At 38.7% G+C, this 26,772-nt stretch overlaps 3 protein-coding genes across 3 annotated transcripts; 2 read left to right on the forward strand and 1 right to left on the reverse strand.

The window, feature by feature from the left end:
* The first annotated feature begins 3,276 nt into the window (after positions 1 to 3,276).
* Positions 3,277 to 6,977, forward strand: LOC103711420 (large ribosomal subunit protein eL19y). The gene is made up of 5 exons (XM_039118387.3): positions 3,277 to 3,550; positions 5,111 to 5,233; positions 5,310 to 5,623; positions 6,505 to 6,554; positions 6,653 to 6,977. The coding sequence occupies exons 1-5, from the start codon at positions 3,439 to 3,441 to the stop codon at positions 6,675 to 6,677; spliced, it is 624 nt and encodes a 207-aa protein (XP_038974315.1). The 5' UTR covers positions 3,277 to 3,438; the 3' UTR covers positions 6,678 to 6,977.
* A 2,246-nt stretch (positions 6,978 to 9,223) lies between these two features.
* On the forward strand, positions 9,224 to 16,645 carry LOC120105773 (Pentatricopeptide repeat (PPR) superfamily protein). Its single transcript, XM_039118508.3, has 4 exons — positions 9,224 to 11,044; positions 14,560 to 14,614; positions 15,863 to 15,997; positions 16,099 to 16,645. The coding sequence occupies exon 1, from the start codon at positions 9,342 to 9,344 to the stop codon at positions 11,007 to 11,009; it is 1,668 nt and encodes a 555-aa protein (XP_038974436.2). The 5' UTR covers positions 9,224 to 9,341; the 3' UTR covers positions 11,010 to 11,044; positions 14,560 to 14,614; positions 15,863 to 15,997; positions 16,099 to 16,645.
* A 946-nt stretch (positions 16,646 to 17,591) lies between these two features.
* LOC120105699 (uncharacterized) lies at positions 17,592 to 18,449 on the reverse strand. Its single transcript, XM_039118388.3, has 2 exons — positions 18,302 to 18,449; positions 17,592 to 18,228 (listed from the first exon to the last, which is right to left on the reverse strand). The coding sequence occupies exons 1-2, from the start codon at positions 18,383 to 18,385 to the stop codon at positions 17,788 to 17,790; spliced, it is 525 nt and encodes a 174-aa protein (XP_038974316.1). The 5' UTR covers positions 18,386 to 18,449; the 3' UTR covers positions 17,592 to 17,787.
* Between the last annotated feature and the right edge of the window lie 8,323 nt (positions 18,450 to 26,772).

Raw genomic sequence — 26,772 nt, forward strand, 5'->3', positions numbered from 1 at the left:
ATATGCAATTTTTGTAAATATATATTTGTAGAGTTTACGAATCACATTCAACTGTTTATCTTTTCATTTTTTTCATCATTAATATTGAAATTTCTAACGGGTATAAAGTTTTCTGTTTATATCCTTTGCATATTATAACTGCACTTAATAATGTATAAAAAGATACTTTTTGTATATCCAGATTGAGCAGAGATTTCCAGGTTCTTTTTTTCTGATGGCTGCTTAATCTTTTATTTTGAGAAGGAAGAGGATAAATATATGTTCTATTGAGAGGATCATGGATCCTTACCGGCCAAGGCCTGGCCCTTGAGAAATGACGCCCTAGTTTCCCAGCAAAGGAAAATGCCGTTACCACGGATTGCCTTTGATCACTACCCAATCCTTTTGCAACTGGACTCTAACAAGGGTACACAATTCTTTCAGGTTCGAAAAATTTTGGTTAAGCTACGATGGACTCATGGTATAAAGGTGGTAGTGGCTCGAGCTTGGCAATGTGTTGGTGCTCATTCCCCCATGATTAAGAGTTTCAATGCTGCTTCGCTATGTTAAAAAATCAAAAAAAAAAAAAAAAACGCTTCAGAAATGACAATATTTGGCGAATACATTTAGAAAGATTGGTGTTATAGAGGCCAAAATCTTTAAAATGCAGAATCAATAAGCTGAGGAAATTGGACTAAGTTCTGAGGATCATCTGAAATTATTGCATCTATTACAGACCTATGACAAACTGCTGAAGACAACGGGAAGCAATTGTGGAAGCAGAAGATCACGAGTTACCTGGCTTTGTCGAGGGAATGCTAATGCCTGTTTTCTTCCATAGGTATACTATATTGAGAAGGAACAGGAATAAAATCACTACTTTTGTCAGTGTAGATGGTTTTGTTTGGAACTTGAGGAAATAAGGAGAGTTTTCAGGGACTTCTTCATTAATAAATGGAATTCACGGTTTCAATGCCCAGTAGAGCTCCCTTCCATGCTTGTATCCATGGTGCAAGATGGGGACGTTTTTACAGTAATCAAGGAGATGTTATCAGATAAAGCAGCAGGCCTAGATGGTTTTCAATTGAAATGTTGTTCATCAAGATGTAATTAAATTGATTATAATTGATAATCAATTTAATCAACCATTCAAATGTGGCCGCTTACATAATTGATATGTGGTCAAATATAATCTCTTTAAGTATCATGTACGATCAATCAACCAAATCTTAGTTAATATGATATTTCTGACCATTTATTATAGTTCGTTGCTAACTGATTCATTTTTAAAAATAAATTTCATTAGAAGATACAAAAATTAATTTGCATGAATTTCAAAAGAAGTATCCTTTTTGGGACAAGATGCTAAAAATTATATTAACATTACCATTATCATTCACATCTAAAGCTATATATTATACTAAACCGAAGGAAAGAACTCTGAGGCCTAGTTTGGATGCAGGAAAAGGAAAGCTATATATTATACTTCAACACTGATTTTTATATATATATATAAATCTTTCCACTCTTTTACACTTGGTAACAATTCCTTTTTTTCACTTTTTCTAAATTGCAATCATTCTATTTCTGAAAATAAAGGAGAGAAAATGATGGATGCAAAAGCAAAAGTGCATTACCAAAGACATTTAAATTATATAGTTTAGAATATTACATCTAATCAGTAACTGTATTCATGATCAGAAGTGAGACTGCCAACATGCCATCAATTAATTACAGTTAAACAGACAATATATTATATGAACTATATATGGATGAAGTATATATGCACAAAACAGAAAATATATATCTTTCTCTCTATCTCTCTCACACATACATGTTCCATCAAGAAAACAATGATGCTGATATGGATAAAGATCATCTACCTCCCTTTCTTTGTGCAGATATACATATCATGCTCCCCTCAACATGGATAAAAATTATTAATCTCAAAGACAGCTCTATGTTATATTTGGATCTATAATGAAAATAAAGAGTTCATGCTACAAAAGACCTACTTTGCCTCTTTGCCATCACAAAAATGAGTTAATGGTATGCTTCAAGATGATTCAAAAGTTAAGTCCTGACACCAATCTAGCCTTTTTTTTTAATTATTTTTTAGTTAAATTTGTTCCCTGTATAAAAAGGCCTAGCCCCACCTTTGACTTCCAAATATCAACTGCTTAAATCATCAGGCAAGTATGAACACATCTACTAACTCCATGTATCGCATCAATTTTACACATACTTGATTCTTGATATTTGACGTGCGACCCATATGATTACCACCATAATGCTGGAAATAAGATGTACAACTCAGAATATCAACCAAACTACAAAATTCACTTTGTGACAATACTGATGCATTTAGCCGATTCATCTTTACTGGTCAAACCACTCTCACATATTATTTCCCCCTCTCCCTCTATCTCTTAGGAGGATAAAATAAATAAAAAATAAACAAAATAAAATAAAGGCTCACATTCTAAACCTTCTTTCTGAAGACTAAACGGGCATCTCTATTGGCCAAACCACCCGCACATGCTATTGCTATAACAATCTAGAATCTCACTCAAAAAGATTAGTCAAAAGGTATTTTTTTGGGTTCACGCCTGCATGGTTTCTCACATACTTCCCTCGTTTAAGTCCTGACGTCCTTGTCGGACTAAGAGTTCAAATCCATTTAAATCTAATCACAAATACCACGATTGTTCCGCAGTCAACCCCAATGAATCCTTGCTATCGCTACAACAATCTAGAACCTCACTCAAAAAGATTAGTCAAAAGGTATTTTTTTGGGTTCATGCCTGCATGGTTCCTCATATACTTTCCCCATTTAAGCCCTGACGTCCTTGTCGGGCTAAAAGTTCAAATCCATTCAAATCTAATCACAAATACCACGATTGTCCCGTAGTCAATCCCAATGAATCCTTGCTGCAGTGTCCCCTAATCTACATAGGTTATGGGCCGAGTCTGCTTTGATGCCATTTGTAAACAACCGAGAACCTCATCCAAAAAGACTAGCTGGAAAGTATTTTTTTTAGGTTCTATGATCCTACATAAGTACCCAAGATTTATCCAGCAAAATAACCGATGTGGGACTAAACACACGTCTGCACGGTTCTTCACAGTTGTCCCCCTCTCTCTCTCTCTCTCTCTCTCTCTCTCTCTCTCTTAAAAAGATAAAATAAATAAAAATAAAATAAAGACTACCATTCTAAAGCTTCTTTAACAAGAATAAATGGGCCCGGGCCTGTGCTTGAGCGACGCAATGAAAGAGCCGGAGTCAACCCATTTTTTGTAGTCCATTAATCGGACCATCAAAGTTGCGGCCCAAATAACCTAGGGCAAGGGTCTCCAACCCTAGCGCACCGTCCCCCGCGTATAAAACCCCCACTCCATCGCCGCATTTCCCCAATCCCTCCTCTCCTCAGAGGTAACACAGCAAGAGACAGGAGAGCGATGGTGTCGCTCAAACTCCAAAAGCGGCTCGCCTCCAGCGTTCTCAAGTGCGGGCGAGGGAAAGTTTGGTTGGATCCCAATGAAGTCAACGAAATCTCCATGGCCAATTCTCGTAAGCTCTTTGCCTTCTTCTAGGAGTAGGGTTAGGGCTAGGGCTTAAGAGACGATCCCTCGATCTGAGATGATCGCGGATGCTTGATGTGGATCTTTTTGTTGTTTTGTTGTTGTTGTCGATGGTGATGATGATGGATCTGTGTATGTTTTTGTACTTGTATTTGCTTCAATTTCGCTTATGATGAATGGATTTGCGTGATTTTTTGGTTTCTAGGTGCAGTTGTAGGCTAAAATAAGTAAATCTGATGTTGTTTGATGTTGAGGCTAGGTCCCTTTTGATTTCGATGCCGGTTAAGGGATCAGGGGTTTTGAGTGTTCTTTACTGATTGCTTTGTTTTGATTACTGGGTATATACGTTTTCGTTTCTCAACGTCGTTATTCGGTAAAAAAACAAGTGTTTTGATATCGTTTATATGTAAGCACACTAGAAAAGAAGTGTTTTACTGTTATGTGAGAAACTTCTTTTCGTTGGGTAAGGCTGAGGTGGGCACAGCGGGATCCTATGCATAGGTGTTTACTAGGAAGTTGAATATTGAAAGATTAAATAGTATTATCATTGTTTCAACTAAATGATGGGTGGAATTGAAAAGGCATGGATTTTTTTTAGCTGAAATGATGTGGCACCGTAGTTAGTGTAGTAGTTCTATCTTCCCCCTTCTTTGCCTTACCCGCGGCCAAGGGATGACTCATTTGACTGACTTAGTTAACACACATGGTGGCATGTTGGTATTTGCTTTACTGGGGTTCGAACATTCATGGTGCCATGTGAATGATAGGTTCTATTGTTAGTGCTCGTTGGTTAATATGAACTTGAAGCTGTTCTGCAGATGACTGATGTTGTTTGCAGAAGGACTAAATTCTCATGTTTGAAAAACGTTCGTATCATTTAAGAGCCTTGAAACTGTTTTAGCTCAACCTTTTTTTATGCCAGCAGCTTTGTTCTATTTCTTAAGGTGCAGTAATATTTAACTTACCTGTGATTCCTTGAATTATGTCACATGACGTATCATGATCTTTATTTTTTTTTGCTACATATTATTTTCCATTTACATGCTTAATAATATTGTCAAGTGGGTAGTTAATATTTTCAAGATACATATTGATGCAGGAGGAAACTGTAAGTTAATATTCATGTTTTGTAGTACTACCTTACTCCTCTCTTGGAAACTTATCAAAGTAAATTAGAAAATATTAAGCAATTATCATCTTCAATTGCCACATAGTTAATGCGGTTAATTGAATGTAAGGGTAAAATACTTATAGAATTTGAAAAAGTATGGTCTTTGTTGGGTTATTCTTTATATCACAAACCCACAAATTGATCTGACAAACTAGAAATTAATTTTCATTACAACCGCATAAATTGGCTCAACAAGATAAAAGGAAACTCCGTTCACTTGCCTATTTTTTTTGTCAAATGGTTTCTTTCCGAAGCTGTGGTTTTCCTAGATTTCTGGTCATGATTGCCATAATTTTTTGAATTAAAACATATTCCTGTTAATGAAATATTATTCGTTATTCACCATTGAAAATGCTGCTTTTTTGCTTTGAAATGCAGGCCAAAATATTAGAAAGTTGGTCAAGGATGGATTCATTATCAGGAAGCCCATGAAGATCCACTCTCGATCTCGTGCACGGCGAGCTTTGGAGGCCAAGAGGAAGGGACGCCACTCTGGATATGGTAAGTGATGGAAAAGTGCAAGCACCGGTCTAGTTTAATTAATGTTTCTTTAGTTAATATTTTGTTAATTCTTCAGGTAAGCGCAGGGGTACTAGGGAGGCTAGGCTTCCTACCAAGATTCTGTGGATGAGGAGAATGCGAGTTTTGAGGCGATTGCTTCGGAAGTATCGGGAATCAAAGAAGATTGACAAGCACATGTATCATGACATGTATATGAAAGTGAAAGGTAATGTCTTCAAGAACAAGAGGGTGCTTATGGAGAGTATTCACAAGTCCAAGGCTGAGAAGGCAAGAGAGAAGACTTTGTCTGACCAGTTTGAAGCCAAACGGGCCAAGAGCAAGGCAAGCAGAGAGAGGAAGTTTGCTAGGAGAGAGGAGCGCTTGGCTCAGGTGAGATGAAAATCACGTTAATTTGTGTCTTTATGAAGTCTGCATATCTGAATATTGAAATTTATGATCAAATGCGGTGTTTCTTTCATCTATAGGGGAAAAAGATGTTCCTGCCTTTTTCTTTTTTGTTGTTGAGCGTTACCTAGGATTTGAATCCTAAGGGTAAGCCCGTGAGGGTGAGATGCCAACCAACTCTACTGCCAGTTGTTGGCAGGATTTCTGCTTGTTAGTTCACACAACTAGCTGCTCTAATTCTTTAGCAGCAAACAACTTGTATACTATGAACTTATTTTTTATTAACTTACAGTAAATGTCTCTCATTGGCTGAGGGGATCAGCACTTATTGGCTTGCTTAAGAACCATTTTTATTAACTTATTGTGCTAAACCGTTAATTTAGCTACATTGTTGGTATTCGATAGTGAAAGAAGTGAGTTAAGATTAAAGGTGATGATGAGGAACACTTTCCATGTCTCTCAGTTGTAGGTGAAAATTTTAATTGTAGAAATCTTTTTCGCAAAAGGTTTTCATATTGAACAAATACCTTTTGAAGTGTAACAAGTGTTGGTTTGAGAATAAGCTGTGGAAAAACCTGTTGAGTACTTATTTTCTCACCTACCAATCACCCTTGGTTGGTGACCTAAGGAAGAATGCTATTCTGTGGATTTGGAATTTTTGCAGTCAGTGGTTGGATGCATGATAAGTCAATTATTTTTGTAACTCGGTAGCATTTGATCCATAGTGTAATATGTTGGGTTACTTGTAAGCTGATTTAGGTTCCTTTGAAAGAAGATTTGCATGCACCAAAAGCGAACATTTTTAATCAACCATTATTCTTAACATGATTGTGACTTCCACCTTTATTTGCCCATAATGTAAACAGGGTCCAGTTGAGCGAGCACCAGTAGCAGCACCAGTCTCTCAACCTGCAGAGTAAGAACTTTATATGCATTTTTTGTTTATAATTTGCTTCAGCCACTTCGAAGTGTAACACTGAAGAATTGAGTGCTGACACTATGTCTCTGTTGTAGGGCACCTAAGAAAGCAAAGAAGTGAAGCTCAACTTCAACAGGTTATATGGTCTCATATGTAGTATCATCTAGAGAGGAGTTATCTGAAGTCTGAGCTAATGTCAATTTTCTGTTCATGAGAAATCAAGTGTCTCGGGATGCTTAAAAATATTACAAGACTTATTTGTAGTTTATTTCAAGTTTTTGTGTTTAGCAGTTCTATTTAGTATTTGATCATTACAGCCATTTGGTTGTTTGTTTGATGACCATGATGTTGATATGAATTTTTGGTTTCAAGTCACTTATCAGAATACTTTATTTGCCTTGAAATCAAAATGTTTGTCAATATAGCTGCTCAGCGTTGATATGCATATTTTCTGGTATCTGAATGGAGCAGCTTCATTTGAAGAAACCAAATTACTATTGCATGAAAATTCTTCAATCTGTATGTGCTGGATATTGTGGTCACTGAGTAAATAAATCATTAGATTATGACTTGTTGGAAGGATCCCACGGCGCCAACAATTTGTTAGTTCGGTTAGGTTTAACCGTTCAAGTTCAGCATCTCTTGGGAATTGTCCCTGCTATTGGCCTCACTCCAATTTTACTGATGAATCCCTGGTCATATTTTGTTGCATCTTTCAGTCCCTGTTGTATGAGTATATATAGTTCTTTGTTTTATCCATACGTCATACGTGAGCCATATTGTGCATGCCTGTACCAGTAGATCATGGAATGGAAGCTATTGGATATTCCTTTGTTCTTCAAGCTGTGATAATAGAATCATATTGTTCTGTCTCGGCTGTACCAGTCTTTAATGGTCGCTGTTCAAAGTTGAGACTGAAACCATAGGAACATCACTTCGCTTTCGGGCTGCTCTTCTAAAGCAGGAGACAAATGGTACTTTGAGCCAGGCAAACTACCAACATTCCCTCCTCGCAACAAGCCAGAGGATCTTTATTGACCTATACTTGAGTTTGACCCTGGCGGTTTTATTAAAATATGTGTAATCTAAGATCATCTTCATTATCTTTCTTATCCTCAATATCTTTCTTATCGTCTCACACGTTCTCTCTTCCCCGATATGTGTTAGTTTTAGCCTTTTACCAAACCATCATGTACGTTTTACACCCTTATTTCGAAAAGTAATGCTATGGGATTAGTTTCTCATTTTACCGAACCATCATGTACATTTTAGCCTTCCCTGATATCTCATTGCTGTTTTTTTTTTCTAAAACGCTTGTCATACCGTATAGCAGAAGTTGCATCTCATGAGATTAGTTTGATTTTGGGGAGATTTCTCGTGCAGTGTACCCATGTTAATAGATCTGTATACATATCTGTGACCATAGGAAGGCCATAGACTATATTTCGCTTTCAATTGAGATTTTAATAAAGTACCGTCAATCTATCACCATATAATCCATTAACAAGGGTACTATGCTCATCATCATAAAAAAAATAAAAATAAAAGTACTATATTTCTCAGTGTTTATACGTTATAGATCCCGTGTCAATACAAATCCCTCTAATTAAGATTCTACTTCCAACCACAAAATCAAAATTAAAATGAATATGGTCAAAATTTTGCATGTACCATTCTTCAGCCAACCTGCATGGGGTACAACTGATTGCATACAGCCTGGACATGGTAGTTCGTGGAACACCCTGCACTAAATTCGAATTAATCCCGGCAATCAACTTCGCCTTTACTCCCAATTTCGGATTTGGTAGAAATAGACGTTCTTATCGTTATGATTTCTAACTTATCCACAACCCTTGCACTGCGTACGGAGTTATACGTAGTAGATCTTAAACCTCGTAAGGGGTCCTATGGCCCGCTTGCTATCCACACCAGAATAGATGGAATTTTCCGAAAAACCTGCTAGTGGAGGAAGACTCCCTAGGGATAAAAGACATAGGGCTGAAGAAAGAGCCAAAAAAAATCTTTCATATATAATCATGCATAATCTCGAATGTTATCAGTTCCAGTACGTAGACCAAATGATACAATACAAGCAAAAATTTTTAAATTCATAGAGATATAGAACAATATATAAGTAATCATGCTTGCATATCTATCATTTGAGCTGAAGCACTAGCCTCGAAAGGCCACAAGGCCTCAAAATCCCAAACTAAGTAAAATATGCTTTGTCTGGCAAGCTCCTATTCAATATGTACACTTTGAGTTACAGGTGCTTAGACTAAATTTCAACTAGTCTCGGCAACCAGCCTGACGGTACTAGTTCAAATTTGGTTTAAACACTTATTACATATAACGACCATAAAATATTAATATCTATGTTCAAGGCTATCCAGATGACTTGTTTACTAGAAGCTTATACGTAATATGTACTCTATGTAGGGTGTTATATGTAAGAGTCCTTAGACTGAGCTTGAGCTAGTCTCGACGAGCGGCCTTGTTAGGCGTTGCAATTTAGTTTGAGCAATTATTTTACATATAACCCCTTTACATAATAATATTTTCGTAAAGCGGCTGTCTCGATAGACCTTCACAGATGTTTAGCCTCGGCAAGCCCGACGACGAAACTAGTTCAGATATTTTACCTTTCACCTCCACAGACTTTTAACGTTTCTAGTTAAGCAGTTGTTTGGAAGGACTTCCGCAGCGGTTGGACGCTCTCTGACTATCTATCACCGGGGCGCTATCAGGTGAGGGACTGCGACCGATCTCTCTTCTCCTCCTCCCATGGCGTTTCGAAACTTAAGATTTCTAGGGTTTCTCCGCCCTCTCCATGCAACCAGGTACCCTCTCTCTCCCTCTTCCTCCGCTCGATTTCTCTCCATAGATCTCCTCGAGGAGGCTTCGAGTGCCCTCGAACCATCGCGTGCCACGGTCTCCGAGCGATTCGTCCTCGAAGAGCTCTCCGATCTCCTCCCGATCGACCTTAAACCCTCGAATCCTCGCGCTTTTGCGGCGAATCCAGCTCGAGAATCGACCCCAACATGGGTTGGGGATCGCCTCCTCTCGGCTGATGAGAAGCTCAGAGGGGTTTTCCTTCAGAAGCTCAGAGGGAAATCCGCTGTCGAATCCGCCCTGTCATCGGCCGGTGTTGATGTCACGGCGGATGTCTTCGTAAATGTATTGAATAGGGGAAATTTAGGAGGTGCGGCGATGGTTTTGTTCTTTAATTGGGCAGTAGAGCAGCCAAATATGTCATCTTGCGTTGAAACCTATAATGTAATGCTGAAGGCGTTGGGAAGAAGAAAATTTTTCGAGTTTATGGAAGAAATATTGGTTCAGATGAAGAACAATGGGATCGAACCCAATTCGGAAACTTTAGAGATCGTAATGGATTGCTTTGTGAGGGCTCGACAAGTTTTTAAAGCAGTTAAATTTTTCAATAGATTGGAAGAGATTGGAGCTAAATCTGATTCGGAGTCACTCCATATACTGGTTAAGTGTCTCTGTCGTCGGTCTCATGCCAAGGTTGCTAGCTCTTTATTTAACAGAATGAAAGGAAAATTACCCTCCGATAACATGTCATATAATGAAATTATCGGTGGATGGGCCAAGTTTGGTAGAGTTGACAAAATAGAGAGTTATTGGATAATGATGATGGCTGAAGGATTGAACCCTGATACCGTTACATATAGTCACCTTATTGAGGCATTAGGAAGAGCTGGCCAGACTGATGATGCTGTTCATGTCTTTGAGAAGATGGAGGAGAATGGTTGTGCTCCAGATACCATGGCTTATAATGCGATGATTTCTAATTTTATTTCAGTTGGAGATTTGGATAAGTGTATTCAATACTACAAGGATATGTCTGAAAAGAATTGTCTGCCAGATATTCATACATATAACAAATTGATTAGTGCTTTCCTGAAAGTTAGAAGGGTGGCAGATGCTCTTGAAATGTTTGATGAGATGTTGAACCAAGGAATTCTCCCTAATACTGGCATGATTACTGATTTCATCGAGCCTTTGTGTAGTTTTGGGCCTCCTCATGCTGCTATGATGATTTATAAAAAGAGTAAAAAAGTAGGTTGTAAATTGTCAATGAAAGCTTATAAGCTTTTGCTGATGAGGCTTTCAAGGTTCGGTAAATGCGGGATGGTGCTGAAGATCTGGGAGGAGATGCAAGAGAGTGGTTATGCTTCTGATAAGGAGGTTTATGAGTATATCATCAATGGACTTTGCAATATAGGGCAGGTTGACAATGCTGTGCTTGTGGTGGAGGAGTCACTGCAAAAAGGCTTTTGTCTTGGAAAGGTTGTTTGTAGCAAACTGAACAGCAAATTGCTGGAGATGAATAAGGTGGAGACTGCATACAAGCTCTTTCTGAAGGTCAAAGATGCACGAGTTAATGCAAATGCACAGAGCTTTTGGCGTGCTAATGGGTGGCACTTTTGAGCTTGGCGTCCAATTCTACTTTTTTCTCTGCAGTTGTAAGTGATGATTTTTCTCATTAGATGTAAAGTAGTGTTTTACTATCCTCTAAAATTTTAGCTGCTTATATTGGCTATGATAGTTATATCTCTTTAGTGATAGCTGCCTCAGGCATGTTAGAATGCAGAACCGAATCAGTTCATGGAATGCTTCTTTTGGCTAGTTGATGGTCATATAGTATTTCATCAGGGAATTTGTTTATGGAATAAAGTTAGACCATATTTTTCTAGTTGCCAAGACAGTTGACAAATCAATAACCAAGAGATAGTTCAGAGTTCAGAATTTATTGGGACAATAATTAGCAATTTAGGTTAGTGCATTATGTTAAGAGGCTCATCTATTCATGCTCTATGTTTCTGTATTCATTATCCTTGCATTTTATCTTTCAGTGTATGTTCTAGAAGTAAGCTGTGGATGTGTGCAGGATTCTAAATACAAGTCATTGTAAATACGTCACTGAATTCTAGAATTATTTGAGTCATATTTGAACTTAGCTAACAATTCTAGTTATCATAAGATTTGATACATCCTCCAAGTTTTGATTGATTAATTGATAAGGGAAGGTTCAGCTGTAGCTACATTCAGATAGGTCAAATTAGAAAGAGAAATATATGAAGAGCAAATTTCTTTTATTAGAATTTACTTTGTGATTAAGAAAACACGTCCTAAGAGTGTTGAATTTGGATGTTATTTTACTTGCTAATATCGCTTTCTTTTTCATTTCTTTTCATATGCCAGCTTTGAGGAGATATCCATATGTCATCAAAGTGCTAAAGTCATGATACTATACAAGGAAAGCTTGTCACTTCTTATCTGCTTGAATGAGAACTGTGTGTGTATTTTGTATTGAAATGACTCTGCATCACCATCATAATGTAATAATTTTTGTGATTTTTATTAGTTACTATATCTGTAATTACATTTGAACCTGATCTTGTCTTTTACTGATTTATTTGACATTGATTCATCTGCTTCTTTCAAGATGTGTGATTTTTTTTAATATATTTAGCTATCTCTTTAATGTGGTCTAACCCCTAGGATTTTAAATGAGGCATCAAGTTGGTACTCTATGTTTAGTTCTCTAGATGACTAATTGTCTTGTTAGGTGTCATTTTGTTTTCAGATCGGACTTCTTGGACTTCTTATTTATATTCCCTTTTCTTCCTTGTTTCTTTCTTTTTTCTTTTGATTCAGGCAGGTTTTAGTTTGGAAGTCAAAGTAGGACAGTCAGGAGCAGTTGTTTGGCTAGTTGGCAACTGCATAGGTGTTCTTGAGGACTAGATTTGATTAAGAGGGCTGTAGGCTGGCCATTGCAGCAAGCCTTTGTGGACTATCTGGGAAATTCTTCTCCTATTCTGACTAGCAATAGTGTTAATTCTTTTATTGGTTATAGGCTATGGAAATCTTATTACAGTCACCATAGTTGTGTTATAGAGCAAATTAACTGTCTTTGAGGGCTTAAAGAAAATCCAAAATTTGTAACCTTATATAAGTTAAAAGGGAAACCACTTTGAGCTCAAATCTCCTGGTTTGTCCGCCCTGTCCTTTGTAAGCAAGGAAGGTGGTACTTGTAGCAAGAGTGATTTACTTATAACCTGAAGATCAGTAAGGTTTCAGCTAGTTATACAATAATTTTCGCATCAGCTCTTGTACTTTTCTTCTTATGTTGAGTTATGGTACCGCATGCATTTATCCTATGGATTAATCTACTGAGACTTATATTCTTGACTTGGTCATGTCTTTCTCCTTCGCACAACATAAAAATTATGTATTACACTGTTATTTTGCATATTATGTATTCTACCTAGAAAACACTTAATCTACTAGATTATATTGTGGGTTGAAACTCTCTCTCTCTCTCTCTAACTCTAACTTGGCCAATAGGTGAATGCCATATAGGAGCTTGCATAAATCCTTAAATTTGTTACAGGTTATCTGCTTAATTTGCTGTGTTAAATATAAAGTCTTAGGCATGACACTTTTTAAATGATAAAATGGTGCACTGAGTATTATTATATCAATGTAATACATGCATTATAGATGTCATGATTGTGCCTGTTTGGTTGACGGTCATTGACCAGTAGTGTGAAATGTTAATGTTGTTTGGCAACTTGTTTATGCCATCTTAGGTAGCTAGTATTTATTTTATTTGATCACTGATGAATGCTTATAATGTGAAAATTGTTCTTTCTAAATTATATAATCTACCATTTCAACACTTTCACAGCAAAGTTGGTTCTATATCATTTCCTTGATTACTTCTGCTGATGTTGCCACTTGCCAGCTTGCTATTATTTCTATAGTATTTGAATTCTGACAAAAGTAATTTGGTGATTCTTCACATGTTATCTGTAGCTATTCACTATTTCATAATAAGATAGTATTTGTATTAAACTTATAACTTTTTATGCACGTATGCGTTATATCTAAATATAATTCTATTAATTTGGAATTGCTAAGTGCTTTTCTCAAGCAGATCATATCCTAGAAATATCACTGCCTTTCTTTATCCAGCGAGCTATTTTAATAGAAGCTTTGAGAAAAGACCTGTTGGATTATAATTTTTAATTCATTCTCAACCTTTTGCCGTTATACATGGCACCAGTATAAGCTAGAGGTAGTCTAATCTGGGTCTACATTGAGCGGTATAGCATGCCTTATCTTTCAGTTTCTCATAACAAATACAGTTGGAATCATCACGACCAGACGCAGCCTTCTAGTAATTGATGTTCATGATATCTTCATCAAGAGGAGAAAAACATGAGTTCTTTTATTATATGCTTGCATCCTCATATTTTTGCTATTAGCTGTCGTACTTTACTGGTAAAGGTACCGAGTTATCACTCTGCTGCATTCCTGTACCATTTGCCTTATCATTGCATTTTGTGGAATGAGAGCTATGACTGTACTGCCATAATAGAAGCCCAAACTAGTTTTAAGATATCATAGGCATAGTCTTGCTTACGTGTGCTAGTACAACACTGCTGTCATTGCTATGAAGTTCGTTTATGGCATGACTTCAACAAGAAAATTTGTCTATCAGCTCTTTTTGGACTACTCTGTCGGGTTCTCTCCTTGCCAAATGTATGCAGTCCAAGCCAGTTAAAAAAGGTGATATGTTGAAACCTTGTCATGGTGGTTTTGCTGAACAAGTCTGTCTTGCTCCGCACTTGATATCACTCCTCTTCTTGAATTAACTAAGCATATTGTAGAAGCCAAAATAAGTTGTGTACTATATTCCTTTGTTATAGTATCTGGTGTTGCAGTGAACAGTAACCAACATGCCTTATATCAAATGTGTGGTGTGATTGAGTACATCTTATACATTCTATTGAAATGATGGGCCACATTTTAAATGGTTTCAGTTTGTTGTACTTGCCTATGTGTTAGGTTGACATCAATAGAAGTCCATTCTTAGTTTTATTCTCTTTTAGTTTATATAGATAGTAATGATGCAAGTATTTTCCGCTCAGATCTTGTTTGCTGATTTTAAGAACTCGTTTGAATCATACAGAGTATGCGGTGATTATGCGAACATTTGGAGTGCCACTTGAAACTCATTTTTGGAGGTGAGTTTTGATGTACATGGAAGCTTGCATTGTGTTGCAGTCCTCTCTTTCTTTCTTTTCATCATTATAATTATTTAATCAATTTTGTTTATCAAAGTCAATGCTTTGATCCAAAGTACATGGTAACCAACAATACACACCTCTGAGGCTCCTTACTTCTAGACAGCTTGGATTTCAAATTAATAGTACTGTGTGACTGTAGCAGTTATTTCTGTGGCTGTTAAGAGAGCACAGAAAGTTTTGAGAACCTTTAATTTCATGTAACAGATAAATAGGAGTCTTACTGTTGCACTCAGCCTCTTCCTCCATCCATTTAAGACAGATTCTAGGAGATCGAACTTTGTCTACAGAAGAATTTTTTATACTTTTATCTAGATCATGCATTCCAAACTGATATTGGTCTGGCATAAAAAAAATAAATATTTTTCTGTGATTAGTTGATTTATACCTCTTTTTTGCAATCAAGATAAAAAGGTTAATTTCAGCAATATATAGTTGTAACAATATTATTTTTCTCTGACTTATTAAATAAATAAAAGATCATTGACTTTTGTTTAACTCTCCGACTCTACTTTTTTATATATATTTAGGGAAGCACACCTCCATGTTAACATCCCCTTAGTATGATGAGACAATGGCTATATAAATGAGTTTAGTTTAAACTGATTGAGTTTATTGAGATCAACTGCAACTTTGTCCACCATCATTATCACGTGTGACTTTCATTTCTCCTACTTTATCGTGTTGCTGCACTTAGTTGATTTTATTATCAAATATCATATTGATTTAGCTCTCCAAGCAATAATCTCAATTCATAGTGAATTTGGGAGAAGTGATTGAATGCAATCTGCCTATCCTGCAGCAATGGTGATCTTATGCATATAGTGTTAACTTCTTTGTATCATGTTCATATTGCATTTAAATCCTTCCATTTTCCATTTTCCATATGCTCCAATTTGCACTGCTTCAGTTTGACATTATTAAGGAAGAAACAGCAATACTGCTAGTCATAGTTTGAAAACGTATATACACTATTACCATCTTCTATTAGTAGGCTTCTAACAGAATTATGGTCATGATGCCACCTTTACTTAATTGACGGTTCTACATGGCCATACTTTTGAACCATTACTTCATGTTATACACAGTGCCTTCATTTTTTGGGATCAGCCACCATCCTGCACTTACAGACATGCTTCTTTTATTACATGGTTTTCTAACACCAATTTTTTCTTTTTTCTAATTAAGTGGGAGGATTGTGCACCACTTTGTCCCAATTGTGAATATTCTGGGGACAGTGCTAAATGAATGAGTGACTCGTGTACCTTCTTGCTGGAGTTTGGCTTTGATTCTGCATGATGAACTTATGTTACTTTTTTTAAGGTAAATGTTTGTTCTCTGTCTCATTATTCATAAGTACATTACTACGTCAAGCATTCTGGGCAGCTGCTATAATTTTTAAAGAGCTTGAATGAAACCTGCAGGAACTGCAACCTCCTTTGAAAATGTTGGTTCCTGTGTGGAAGGCCGTGTGACATGAACACTTTGCGGCTAATATAAGTTCTGGCACGCCAAGGGAGATTGATTATACATCATAAGTTAAATAGCAGTGTTATATCCAACATATTCCAAAGCAACTGCTGTTGCGTACGTAGACTAAGCATGTCATTCTGGGAACCAACTCGTATTCAGTGCAGCTTGCTTGATAGATAAAAGGGAGGGTCAAACTCTTGAGAAACATGGTCCCTTTCAATGATCGCTGATAAGTTTAAGACGTCATGCAGTTTGGTTTGTCTTCAGTACTATAGTGCTGAAGCTGATAGTTCAGTAGTAATCTTAACTCTTTTTAACCCTCCTTCAGTTATGTATCCTATTTTTCTTTTTTCTTTCCCTTTTTTTGTTTTAGAGAGAGAGAGAGAGAGAGAGAGAGAGGGTGACCCATGAATTCATTTCATGAGAGCCCAAGTTTTGTATCTTAATATCCTACTGAACTTGCATTAAGAAAAAAAAGGCAAAATGACATTTTTTTAATGATTCTGGGCAGCACGTCTATCCCCTTCAACATGCAAATGGTTTTGTTCTTCTCAGAAGGCCTCCCTCAAAATCAAGCTCAGTATGATTATCGAAGACTTCTTTCTTTCCCGTGAATCCTGTGAAGCATAGGCAAGCGCGTCTTTTTAAGCCCAGCATTGTGCCCACTCAATCACCCTGGAAGCATTAAGCCTATTTTTTGCGATTACTGTAATGTATCCAACTCTTGCTTGCCTAGCCGTTGGATCACCAGTTCGGGATAAATCTTGCTTTGGAGCCTCGACCCTTTTAAGCTTCCAAATTTCCTGGTTTCTACTCAAATAGACAGAGTTAAAAAATTATATTATTCTATTTTATTAATTTTAAAAAAGTATATTATGAATATCAAAGATAGTAACGGGATTACAAACATTCAGAGATCGATGATTACGAATAAAACAGATTGAGTAATATAATAATCTATGAAGGCCTTTGCAAGAAGTTACTGTTAAAAAAAGAGTAATTATTACTTATATTCACACCCCAAACACGAGACGATATGACTTCTCTCGAGGGCCAAGTCACGCGCCTGAAAAAGGCTCAAATCTAATGACCTTTACAGAAGTCATCGTTCAAAAGCCTGCGCCGTTGACTCCACGGCAACTTATTTTAATTGCAGTCCCAAATCCTGATCCAGCCGGGATTGCAACCCAACCCGAGTTCGCAAGGCCGCGCGTAATAAGAGCACACCAACCCGCTAAATGAAACGTTACTCCGTTAGTTATTCTCATTCGTGGTGACCGGAGCTTGAACCTATCGCCATTACGAAAACTGAAACAGATCACTCAGAGATTCGAGAGAGTCGACGTTGGTTATTCTCATTCGTGGTGACCGGAGCTTGAACTCATCGCCGTTACCACAACCGAAACAGATCACTCAGAGATTCGAAAGAGACGCGGCGAGCAAATGGGAGAAGACACAGCGAAAGCAACTCGATAACTCAGAAAAATGTGGCGAAAAAAAGCTTCCCTTTTCGGTCTTTTAGACAAAAACCAAACCCCAATTATGAGGATATCAAGCCACGACCCACCAAAAAAAACAGAAAAATAGATAAAAAAGGAAAAACCAGAGAGAGAGAGAGAGAGATCGAACGGTGCCGGCACTCAGGTAACGAGGTAGATGGGCATCGGCGTCGGGGCGGCGGCGGAGGCGGAGAACCGGTGGCCGTCAACGACGTTAAGATCCCGGAGACTGAGATACGGGATCCCCGCCGCCCCGACCTCCGCCGCAGCCAGCGGCCCAGAGCTGGGCCGGCTGGTGCGGCACGGCGTGCTCGACCCCGCGCTCTCCGTCGCGTACACCGGTCCGGATACCTCCCGGTAAGGAGAGAAGTAGCTCTTCGGACGGCGGTAACCGGACCCAACGTCATCGTCTTCACCGGCCTTGGCGCGCTTCCAGAAGAAGAGGGCGGATTTCCACCACCAGCGGCGCTTCTTGCGGGACTTGGCCTCGTCCTTGGAGATGGGCTTCTGGAGCTTGAAGTGGAGCGCGTCCAGCGACCGCGCCTCGCTCCTCTTGCCGTGCTTCCGTGCCTCCTCTAACACCTTTAATTCAGGAAAAAAAAGAAAAGTGAGGGGTAGAATGAGGAGAAGAAAACGGAGCAGTTAGGCGATGAACCTGGAAGTAGCCGATCTGGGGATCGAAGCCGTAGTCGCTGTAATGCTGGGGCTCCGGCATTGGGAATATTGGGGATTTGCTCATCTTTTCTTCTTCTACTCTTCCTTTCCTTCTTTAGAGAGAAAGAAGAAGTGGAGGAACGGAAGGGCTCCTCAGCTCTTCTTATGTTCTCGAGGGGTGGGGGGTCCCACGCCATGGGGAGATGGCCACGGGGATTCCAAAAACGCCCATGGTCGTTGGGCTTAATTGCTGAATGGCCAGAGCAAGTGTCCGTTGCCTCGTTCGTTTTGGTGGTCCCGCCGCATCGGAAGGTTGCCAGCTCGGAGTAATAAAAAAACAAAACTCTTATTAATCTTGCGATCTCCAAAAGTCCAAAATAGTTGGTTGATTGTAAGAACTGCTAAACACCATTCTCTCTAACCTAATGAACTACTAAAACCTAAATTTGTCTTTTATTATAGAAAATTTACTATGCCTCTTCTATTGGTTAACTTTGAAACAAAAGGTATCTAAAATTATTGAATTTTTTATCATTAAGAAACATGCTGCCAGATATGTCCAATTGCGTACCCATGTGATGCTTGACTCCTTAGTTAAATAGTTTAAGAGCGGGACTTTGAGAAGAAATCTGTACAAAAAAAGCTGAAAGAATAAGTTAATTAAGAAGCAGGACACAATACAAAGTTTTGACCATGCTTGCGTAGGGTATACTCCTAGGGCCCTTATTGTTAATCCAACTTTTAGTTTACAGGAAGGAAAATACTACCAATTAAGCATTTTGATTAGTTCGAGTAATCAGGCTTAATCTTTTATTGTATGACACGGGGTGGGAATCCATAGATCACTACTCCACTCTTTGTGCCATTCCTCCTCCATTATTACGGCATACGGCGGTGAGTCCGAGCCTAAGAAATCACTCACCTATCAAGGGGAACTTTTTTTTTTTTTTGCTAAAGCTCAAGGGGAACTTTGGTAATTGGCCTAACCGCTAAGGTCCGGAGAGGGCAGTGGCGTGAATTCGTTGAAGAGGGAATCATATCAGCTCCTACAAGCTCTACTGTCAGACAGCAGTGGCGTTTTTGCGGGTACCAAACACGATGCTCCCTCCATGATATATCCATGCATGCACTCCTTTTAATTCTCTTCTTTTGTATTTAACGTTTTCATAGGAACAGGCTGCCTCCACTTATGAGTAGAGGATGTCACGGTCCTGCTCTCGTGACCCTGTGCACCCGCAACCTCCAAAAAAAAATAAAAAAATTACATGATTATTATAAGATCTGTTGAAGAAAGACCAGACATACCACCCTTTTAGAACTCTTCCACCCATATAGATGGGACCCAATGCCTTTGTAATCATTTAAAGCAAAGAACACCTTGTGGGTTTGTTTCGAATAGGTCCCTTTTAGCATTTGAGAAAGGACATGACGGCCACCTTTTCTTCACGTAGCCAACGAGCTTTCAGAGGCCGGGAACGTGAGATCATGTCGGCGAACCTCATGCTTCTGTCCTGCTCACCCCTCCAAAAAAAAAAAAAAAAAACCGAAGTATTCGTGGGACCCAGGACCGGAAAAACTCTGATATATAAAATTATTCGTGGGACCCAGGACCGGACAGCAGATCCGGGCACCGCTCTTTCCCTTTCGGCCGATATGATTTTGTTTCCATCCTCGGCCCATACCGGTGCTCAGATCGCAGGCATGTGCGAGGTGCGTGCACGTCCGCTGCTCTCTCTTCCACCCCCTACCCGCACGGGCAGCGGGGACACGTAGCAGTGTTCATGGATGGACGGGACCACCACACTATGTGGGTGTCGTGCGGTCCAGATTGAATCCGTGTCGGTTTGCTTCTGTTTCTCGTGGCCCAACTGATCGTTCCCCGGACGGATGGATTGTGATGAGAGGAGTGCATGTTAGGCCAGGGATATTACTGGGCTAAAGATTGGGCTCAAGGTTTCGAGACTAATAACCAATAGGCCCAACCCTAATATTAAGTAAATTTAAAAAAAAAAAATCTGCATAGCTTTCAACGTGGCATGAGACGATTGGAGGGATTTACAAAGTATGAATGAATCAAGAGCTAGGATCCTCTCTACCTTGGAACGGACGTGGAGAGGCTTGCAATCACATGCGCCTGTGTCACTAGAGAGCAAAGAATGGACCGCGACTTACATAGGATGAGGCCTATGCAGTCACAAGTCATCATGCCTTGCAAGAATGACCATTGTTGTGGGGACGGCGCTTTGGCCGGAGCCTCGCGCAACAGCATAGCCCACATTAAGCTAGCAGAGAAAGAGGATCACGTTCCTCCCGAGGTATTGTCCGCTTTGGGCGCTCCGGCCCGCGCGTCCAGCGCTGACGGGGGGAGACTGGTGCCCTCACGGGTTTGCCCTTCAAAAGGCGCCTCGAGAGGAAAGGATTTCCACCCCCCATTTAAGGCATGGAACCTTTCCGCTACTAGCCGATGTGGGACTAAATTCAAGGCCCCCTCCCCTCCCCACAACATAGCCCCCCCAGCGGGAAGGTTCCTTGCCGGTTTTTAACGCCGGGGGCCCCCACAATCCTGAAGGGTAGTCAATGGAGGGAGGAGGCGCCCCTACCTGGCGCGCCATCTGTTGCGGGGACGGCGCTTTGGCCGGAGCCTCGCGCAACAGCATAGCCCACATTAAGCTAGCAGAGAAAGAGGACCACGTTCCTCCCGAGGTATTGTCCGCTTTGGGCGCTCCGGCCCGCGCGTCCAGCGCTGACAGGGGGAGACTGGTGCCCTCACGGGTTTGCCCTTCAAAAGGCGCCTCGAGAGGAAAGGATTTCCACCCCCCATTTAAGGCATGGAACATTTCCGCTACTAGCCGATGTGGGACTAAATTCAAGGCCCCCTCCCCTCCCCACAACATAGCCCCCCCAGCGGGAAGGTTCCTTGCCGGTTTTTAACGCCGGGGGGCCCCACAGTCCTGAAGGGTAGTCAATGGAGGGAGGAGGCGCCCCTACCTGGCGCGCCATCTGTTGCGGGGACGGCGCTTTGGCCGGAGCCTCGCGCAACAGCATAGCCCACATTAAGCTAGCAGAGAAAGAGGACCACGTTCCTCCCGAGGTATTGTCCGCTTTGGGCGCTCCGGCCCGCGCGTCAGCGCCGGGGGGAGACTGGTGCCCTCACGGGTTTGCCCTTCAAAAGGCGCCTCGAGAGGAAAGGATTTCCACCCCCCATTTAAGGCATGGAACATTTCCGCTACTAGCCGATGTGGGACTAAATTCAAGGCCCCCTCTCCTCCCCACAACAACCATGATTGTAGACTATATACTGGGAGAAATTATATCCTACATCATGCGCATCATGCTGGAGATACACCATAAGGATAATCCGAGACAAGATGAATGAGCGGCAATCTGAGATGACCCCCATGATGAATAGAGTCTACTTGAACGAAAAATTTGATTGGCATGTTCCACCTGATGCAATTCAGGGTATTGTTTCGAAGACGATGGACCTCTCTGGTTCTGTCCCAAAATGAGAGGATTCTGACTTATGAAACAAATATGGTCACATGACAAAGCAACAGTTTATTTATGACATTTTGTACCAACCAAGGGTTCGTAGCTCGGCAGCATTCTGCTTTCAAGGTTGTCGGTGCGCCAAACGGTGAACCCCCTCCGCGGTTATTTCCGGAAGCACTCGGTAAAAAGGGCTGTGTCATTTGGCTAGCTTGACCAGGACTGCATATATTTGGAATAGGTGCGATGTTTTATGTTATTAGCTCCTATAAAGCATAAAGCAAAATCGCAGACTAGAGTAGAAAAACTGCAGCATTTTTCACTAAATTACTGTTGTCCAAATAAGAAAATTTATTTTTGCATTTCGCATTTAGATTTAAATTTAAAGTCCATTGTTTTGTTGAGATGAAAAATGGAAATGCAAAGTAATGGCACTTTTCTATTATGCAATGGTTACTATAATGACTAATAAGGAAGAAGGGAATATAAAAGCCTCCTGTTTAGTATAATGTGTCATAATAAAAAGCTGCTGAAATGTAGCGGTTGTAATATTGTAGAAGGCCATTATTTTAAACTTCGGCTGGGTTAAACTTGAACCATGTTGTGGTCAACCTAGAGAGAGTCCAACTTCAGAAACACATCTAGCAATCCAAATCCGAATGGTCCTAAGATGGTATACATTTATCTGCTCGGCCTCGGCAACTAACTAAGGTGATGACATCGGCATCACCTGAGCCACCAACCATAGCAATCAATCGGGCTGCTGACCTCAACATTTGCCAACCTACACCAATTGCAGCAAGCTATATGTCTTCAACTCAAAGCACACTAAAGACGGTTAAAGCTCGTTAAAGACTCCACCATTTATGGGGCATGTTACTAGGCAGTTATAGTTCATCCTGTGTATTTGATATCACCGTATGATCTACATGGTTGAGATATGTGATGTGCATAACATGCAGACCATTGCTGATATTTAGAAATATCTTAGTGGAACAATTATTGCACAAGCTTGCTCCTTAATTATTTAAGAAAAAATTTTGTTCCACCTAAAAGTTTCTTATATATTTTAGAACATGCAGAAAATTTTATTAATTATTATAGAAAATGTAAAAAATTAATTATTTTTTACCAAGCTTTATTAACATGTGAAAAAAATCCTCAAAAGAAATGCATGCCAGTCAGCCTAATATTTGTTAATCATTTTAGGAAATGCAGATCTTATTAATTATTTCAAGAAATATAGAAACTCTTATTAGTTAATTTTGCCGAGCTCTATGTAAATTTAAAATATGAAAAAGTTCTAAAAAATAATCTTCCATGGAACCCGCAATCAAAGCAATTGGAAGGATTAGAATGCCAGTTCGTGCCGCGGTCATTAATTATAAAATACATTCCACTTATGATTATTTTTTATTCTATTTTTAAAAAATTATTTATTCTTCCACCGTATAGAATTACATTTCTATTTTCTATATCTCCCCGCGCATAGCGGGCGGATATCATTCTTGTGTTATACTATATGAAATGTTTGAGGAAAGTGATGATGAACTTGACAATAATTTCCTCCTGTATGGTGAGGAATTTGTCATTTTTGTCAACAGCCAGAAGATTCTTCAAGTCTATACCAAATCCTAAAAGATTTCTTTTTGATAAAGAATCCTAAAAGATATAGACCGCGATCTTCCTCTTACCATTTTAGGAATGTGATGATGAACTTGTCGTTTTATGTTCTCATGTATAACGTTTCAAATTCGATATCTGCTCAGATTTATGAGTCCGGCTTCCAAGTTCGGCTTACTAATTAATAGGAAAATTTAAGTGCTCCATCTCCAGCCTTGTGAATAACTGCAAGAGTCTCCAACTAGTAGCATCGCGATAAGCTTTATCTAAAATCCTTTCCACCAACCTATGATTCATTGTTTTCCACTCTCACTCTCCCTCCTTTTCATGTTTACCATATTTACTTTAAGCCTCATCAGCATATGAGTCATCTTGCCCTTTGTTAAGACATCGAGGCTGATATTTGGAATAGGGAAAAAAATCTCTATTCATATTTGTCTCATTGCACCAGGATGGCGAGGTTAGCCCAAACGCCCAGTAACACAAAATCCAGGCCCATGAGTGAGCACAACTCATGGTAAGACCTATATCAATTTATCTGTTCGACGGTTGAAAAAAATCTAATCCAAATGATCATAGAGTGCTTTTGTCCAGTGTTTGCATGATACGGTTCCAAAGGCAATTCTAACTGATGTATTCATAAACAGATATCCAAGTTCTTTAACTTGGGAAAGGCTACTAGTCGCTTGGCATGGTAAAAGTGGGTGGGATGGAACATAGGAAAGCTAGTCCAGCAAGTAAGCTTGATTTGTGCCCGGACCAATAAAAATGTGATGTATCTTCTTTTGAGCTATGATGACATTGCATCATGAGCTGCTCATGTCAAGACCTAATTTTTATATTACCATCTATTTTAGCACTTTCAAACTGCCCATGAATTCAACAATAGATGAAAAGAGGAGACATAGCTGGAGGAGAAAAGATGATAGTGAGAGGAGGATTTGTTGTTTCGAGGAGTAGCGTCGTGAAAGCAGAGCGAGGGTGTGGTTATCCAGCTGTGGGGAAAATAGAGGGTCACTTACCGTAATAATGACCGACATAGAGTTGGGGCACAACTCCAGTGACACTAGGAGAGAAGGGAGGGGTGGATCTCGGCTGAGAAGGTAGGCGAGATGATGATAATGGCAAAGTAAGAGAACAGATAAATAAAATTAATTCAATAAAGTGTTTGTTGCCGGCGGTTTCGATCTCGCCCATAATCCTAACCATGGGTAGGAGCTGCTAGGTGGCGGTTTTGCGCCAACCCTAGCCATTCCGCACTGGCCTTGCCCTGGTAGAGGATCACAATTGTGGCACCTCCTATGACATTGGCTAGGTTGATCTGATAGAGCTACTTTAGTTAGACCAGTTCTCAAGTCCTCCCCTCCTCAAAAAGAATTTCGTCCTTAACGAACCTAGACCAAGAAACAGTTGAACATACTTAACTCAAATCTTATCACATTCTCGGTAGGAGTTATTTTAAGAAATGCATGATCTCCCACTTGAATTCCAGATCTCGCCCTAATATCGATCACATGATCAACATTAGTATGAAAACTAGATTAAGATCTATTTACATATGAAAAAATAGTTAGCTGAAGCTTTTGTCATATCTAAGGTTAAGAAATAGGTTAACAAGATTAGCATTAACAAAATGATTGAAAATGAATTTGAGTTTGAAATTACGATCTAGATTTAAATGCTTGTTCAATCAAGAATTGACTAGGATCAATAATAAAATGCTAAATCTTCATAGCAAGGTAGATTATTAAAAGCGATTGCTTGGAGTAGAGCTTGGAAGTGAAATGGGTTTGACATATACATCATGATGGATCTTAGATATAATTAAAAGATCATGATCTATCTTATTCATAGTCAAATAATTGGATAGTTCTACAAGTGATCACAAGGATAAATATATAATGATGGGCTTTAAAAAATGATCAATATTAGAATCATAAGAGCAAGCCCAAGATGGTAAGGCTTGTTACCATGATTTCAATAATAGGATTGAGATCGTAATGAGTTTCCTAATAAGGTAGACCACATATTGATATAAAAAGCTTGAATCTAAATTTTAAGTTAGAATCCATTAAGAGGGATAGTCTAACTGAATCTTTAACAAATTAGATCAAGTTCACGTACCAAAACAATAATAAAAAAAAAAAATTCAAGAATAAGGGAATTGATTCTAAAATCATGAATATGATTACATGTATATAATATCAAAATAATGAAAATCAGGGGACTTGCTCATGATATACACAGTTTATAATAAGATCATGAGTGCATTTGAATCAAGATAATAAAAAGTAAGACTTCCCAGTATACCTTAAATTCTATCCCTACTCACAACTACCTAGTTTAAACTTATGTGAGGACCCGTGCGGGTATATGTTTAATTCCATATCGGTTATTCACTCGGTAGATCTTAGGTACTTATATAGGATCAAGAAACCCAAATAATACCTTCCGATTATCCATTTTGGGTGAGGTCCTAGGTTGTTACAAACGGTACCAGAGGCTCTCCACTCGCTATGTGGATGCTAATATTAATGATGAGATTTAAATCTCTGTCGCATTCCATATTATCATGAATAATGTGAAAATCATATATTAATTAATCAATTTATTATCTAAAATTATGTATTAATTAATTGCAGACTATAGAATAATGATTTTCAATCACTCACCATGGACATTATTATTAATGATGGAATGTACATCCTTCTCATATTTCATATTATCATTACAAGGTAAAAGCCATGTATTAATTCAATAGGAGATGAGAGATGATACTGAAAATGTAAGCAAACAATTGTAGGCCATGGATGATGGTTTTTCATTTGCTATATAAAGATTATAATAATTACAAAAGAATTTATATGAAAATTGATATACATATATCCAACGTTCATACTTTATTTCATATAATACAAAAAATATATATATAACAAAAGAAAATATATACAATAAATATATTTTAATTTGTTACAAAAATGTTCTTAATATGGAGGCTTTGCTTGCCATGAGCTTTTCTTTTACTATGTGGATATTAATATTAATAATGAAATTTAAATCCTTCTTATATTCCATATTATCATTAATAAAGTAAAAGTCATATATTAATTTAGTCAATACATTAATTAAAATTATATATTAATAATTTACAATGATCATTAGACTCAATGTGGACTATTTTTGCCACCACAAATAAGGCTAGATAAGGTTTGAAAGCAAAATCTGCCATATTGAAAAGCCAAATCATAAGTCAAATTTTTAGAGATTATAACTTAGACCTACGGCATTTAATTAAAATGATCTTTTCTTTGAAATAGGCTAACTTTTTGAGTTCTACGACTTAGCACTAACCTTTGACAT

Source organism: Phoenix dactylifera, chromosome 8, assembly GCF_051530095.1.
Source record: "Phoenix dactylifera cultivar Ajwa chromosome 8, Ajwa_hap1_PhDact_Kaust_v1.1, whole genome shotgun sequence".
In the NCBI taxonomy this organism is placed as follows: domain Eukaryota; kingdom Viridiplantae; phylum Streptophyta; class Magnoliopsida; order Arecales; family Arecaceae; genus Phoenix; species Phoenix dactylifera.

Excerpts from the sequence above, each read along its gene's own strand:
- LOC103711420 (XM_039118387.3), top strand. The coding sequence starts at position 3,439 with ATGGTGTCGCTCAAACTCCAAAAGCGGCTCGCCTCCAGCGTTCTCAAG. Across the intron at positions 3,551-5,110 it reads AATCTCCATGGCCAATTCTC|GCCAAAATATTAGAAAGTTG; the intron begins GTAAGCTCTTTG and ends TTTGAAATGCAG. Across the intron at positions 5,234-5,309 it reads GGGACGCCACTCTGGATATG|GTAAGCGCAGGGGTACTAGG; the intron begins GTAAGTGATGGA and ends TTAATTCTTCAG.
- LOC120105773 (XM_039118508.3), top strand. The coding sequence starts at position 9,342 with ATGGCGTTTCGAAACTTAAGATTTCTAGGGTTTCTCCGCCCTCTCCAT.
- LOC120105699 (XM_039118388.3), bottom strand. The coding sequence starts at position 18,385 with ATGAGCAAATCCCCAATATTCCCAATGCCGGAGCCCCAGCATTACAGC. Across the intron at positions 18,229-18,301 it reads CCCAGATCGGCTACTTCCAG|GTGTTAGAGGAGGCACGGAA; the intron begins GTTCATCGCCTA and ends CCTGAATTAAAG.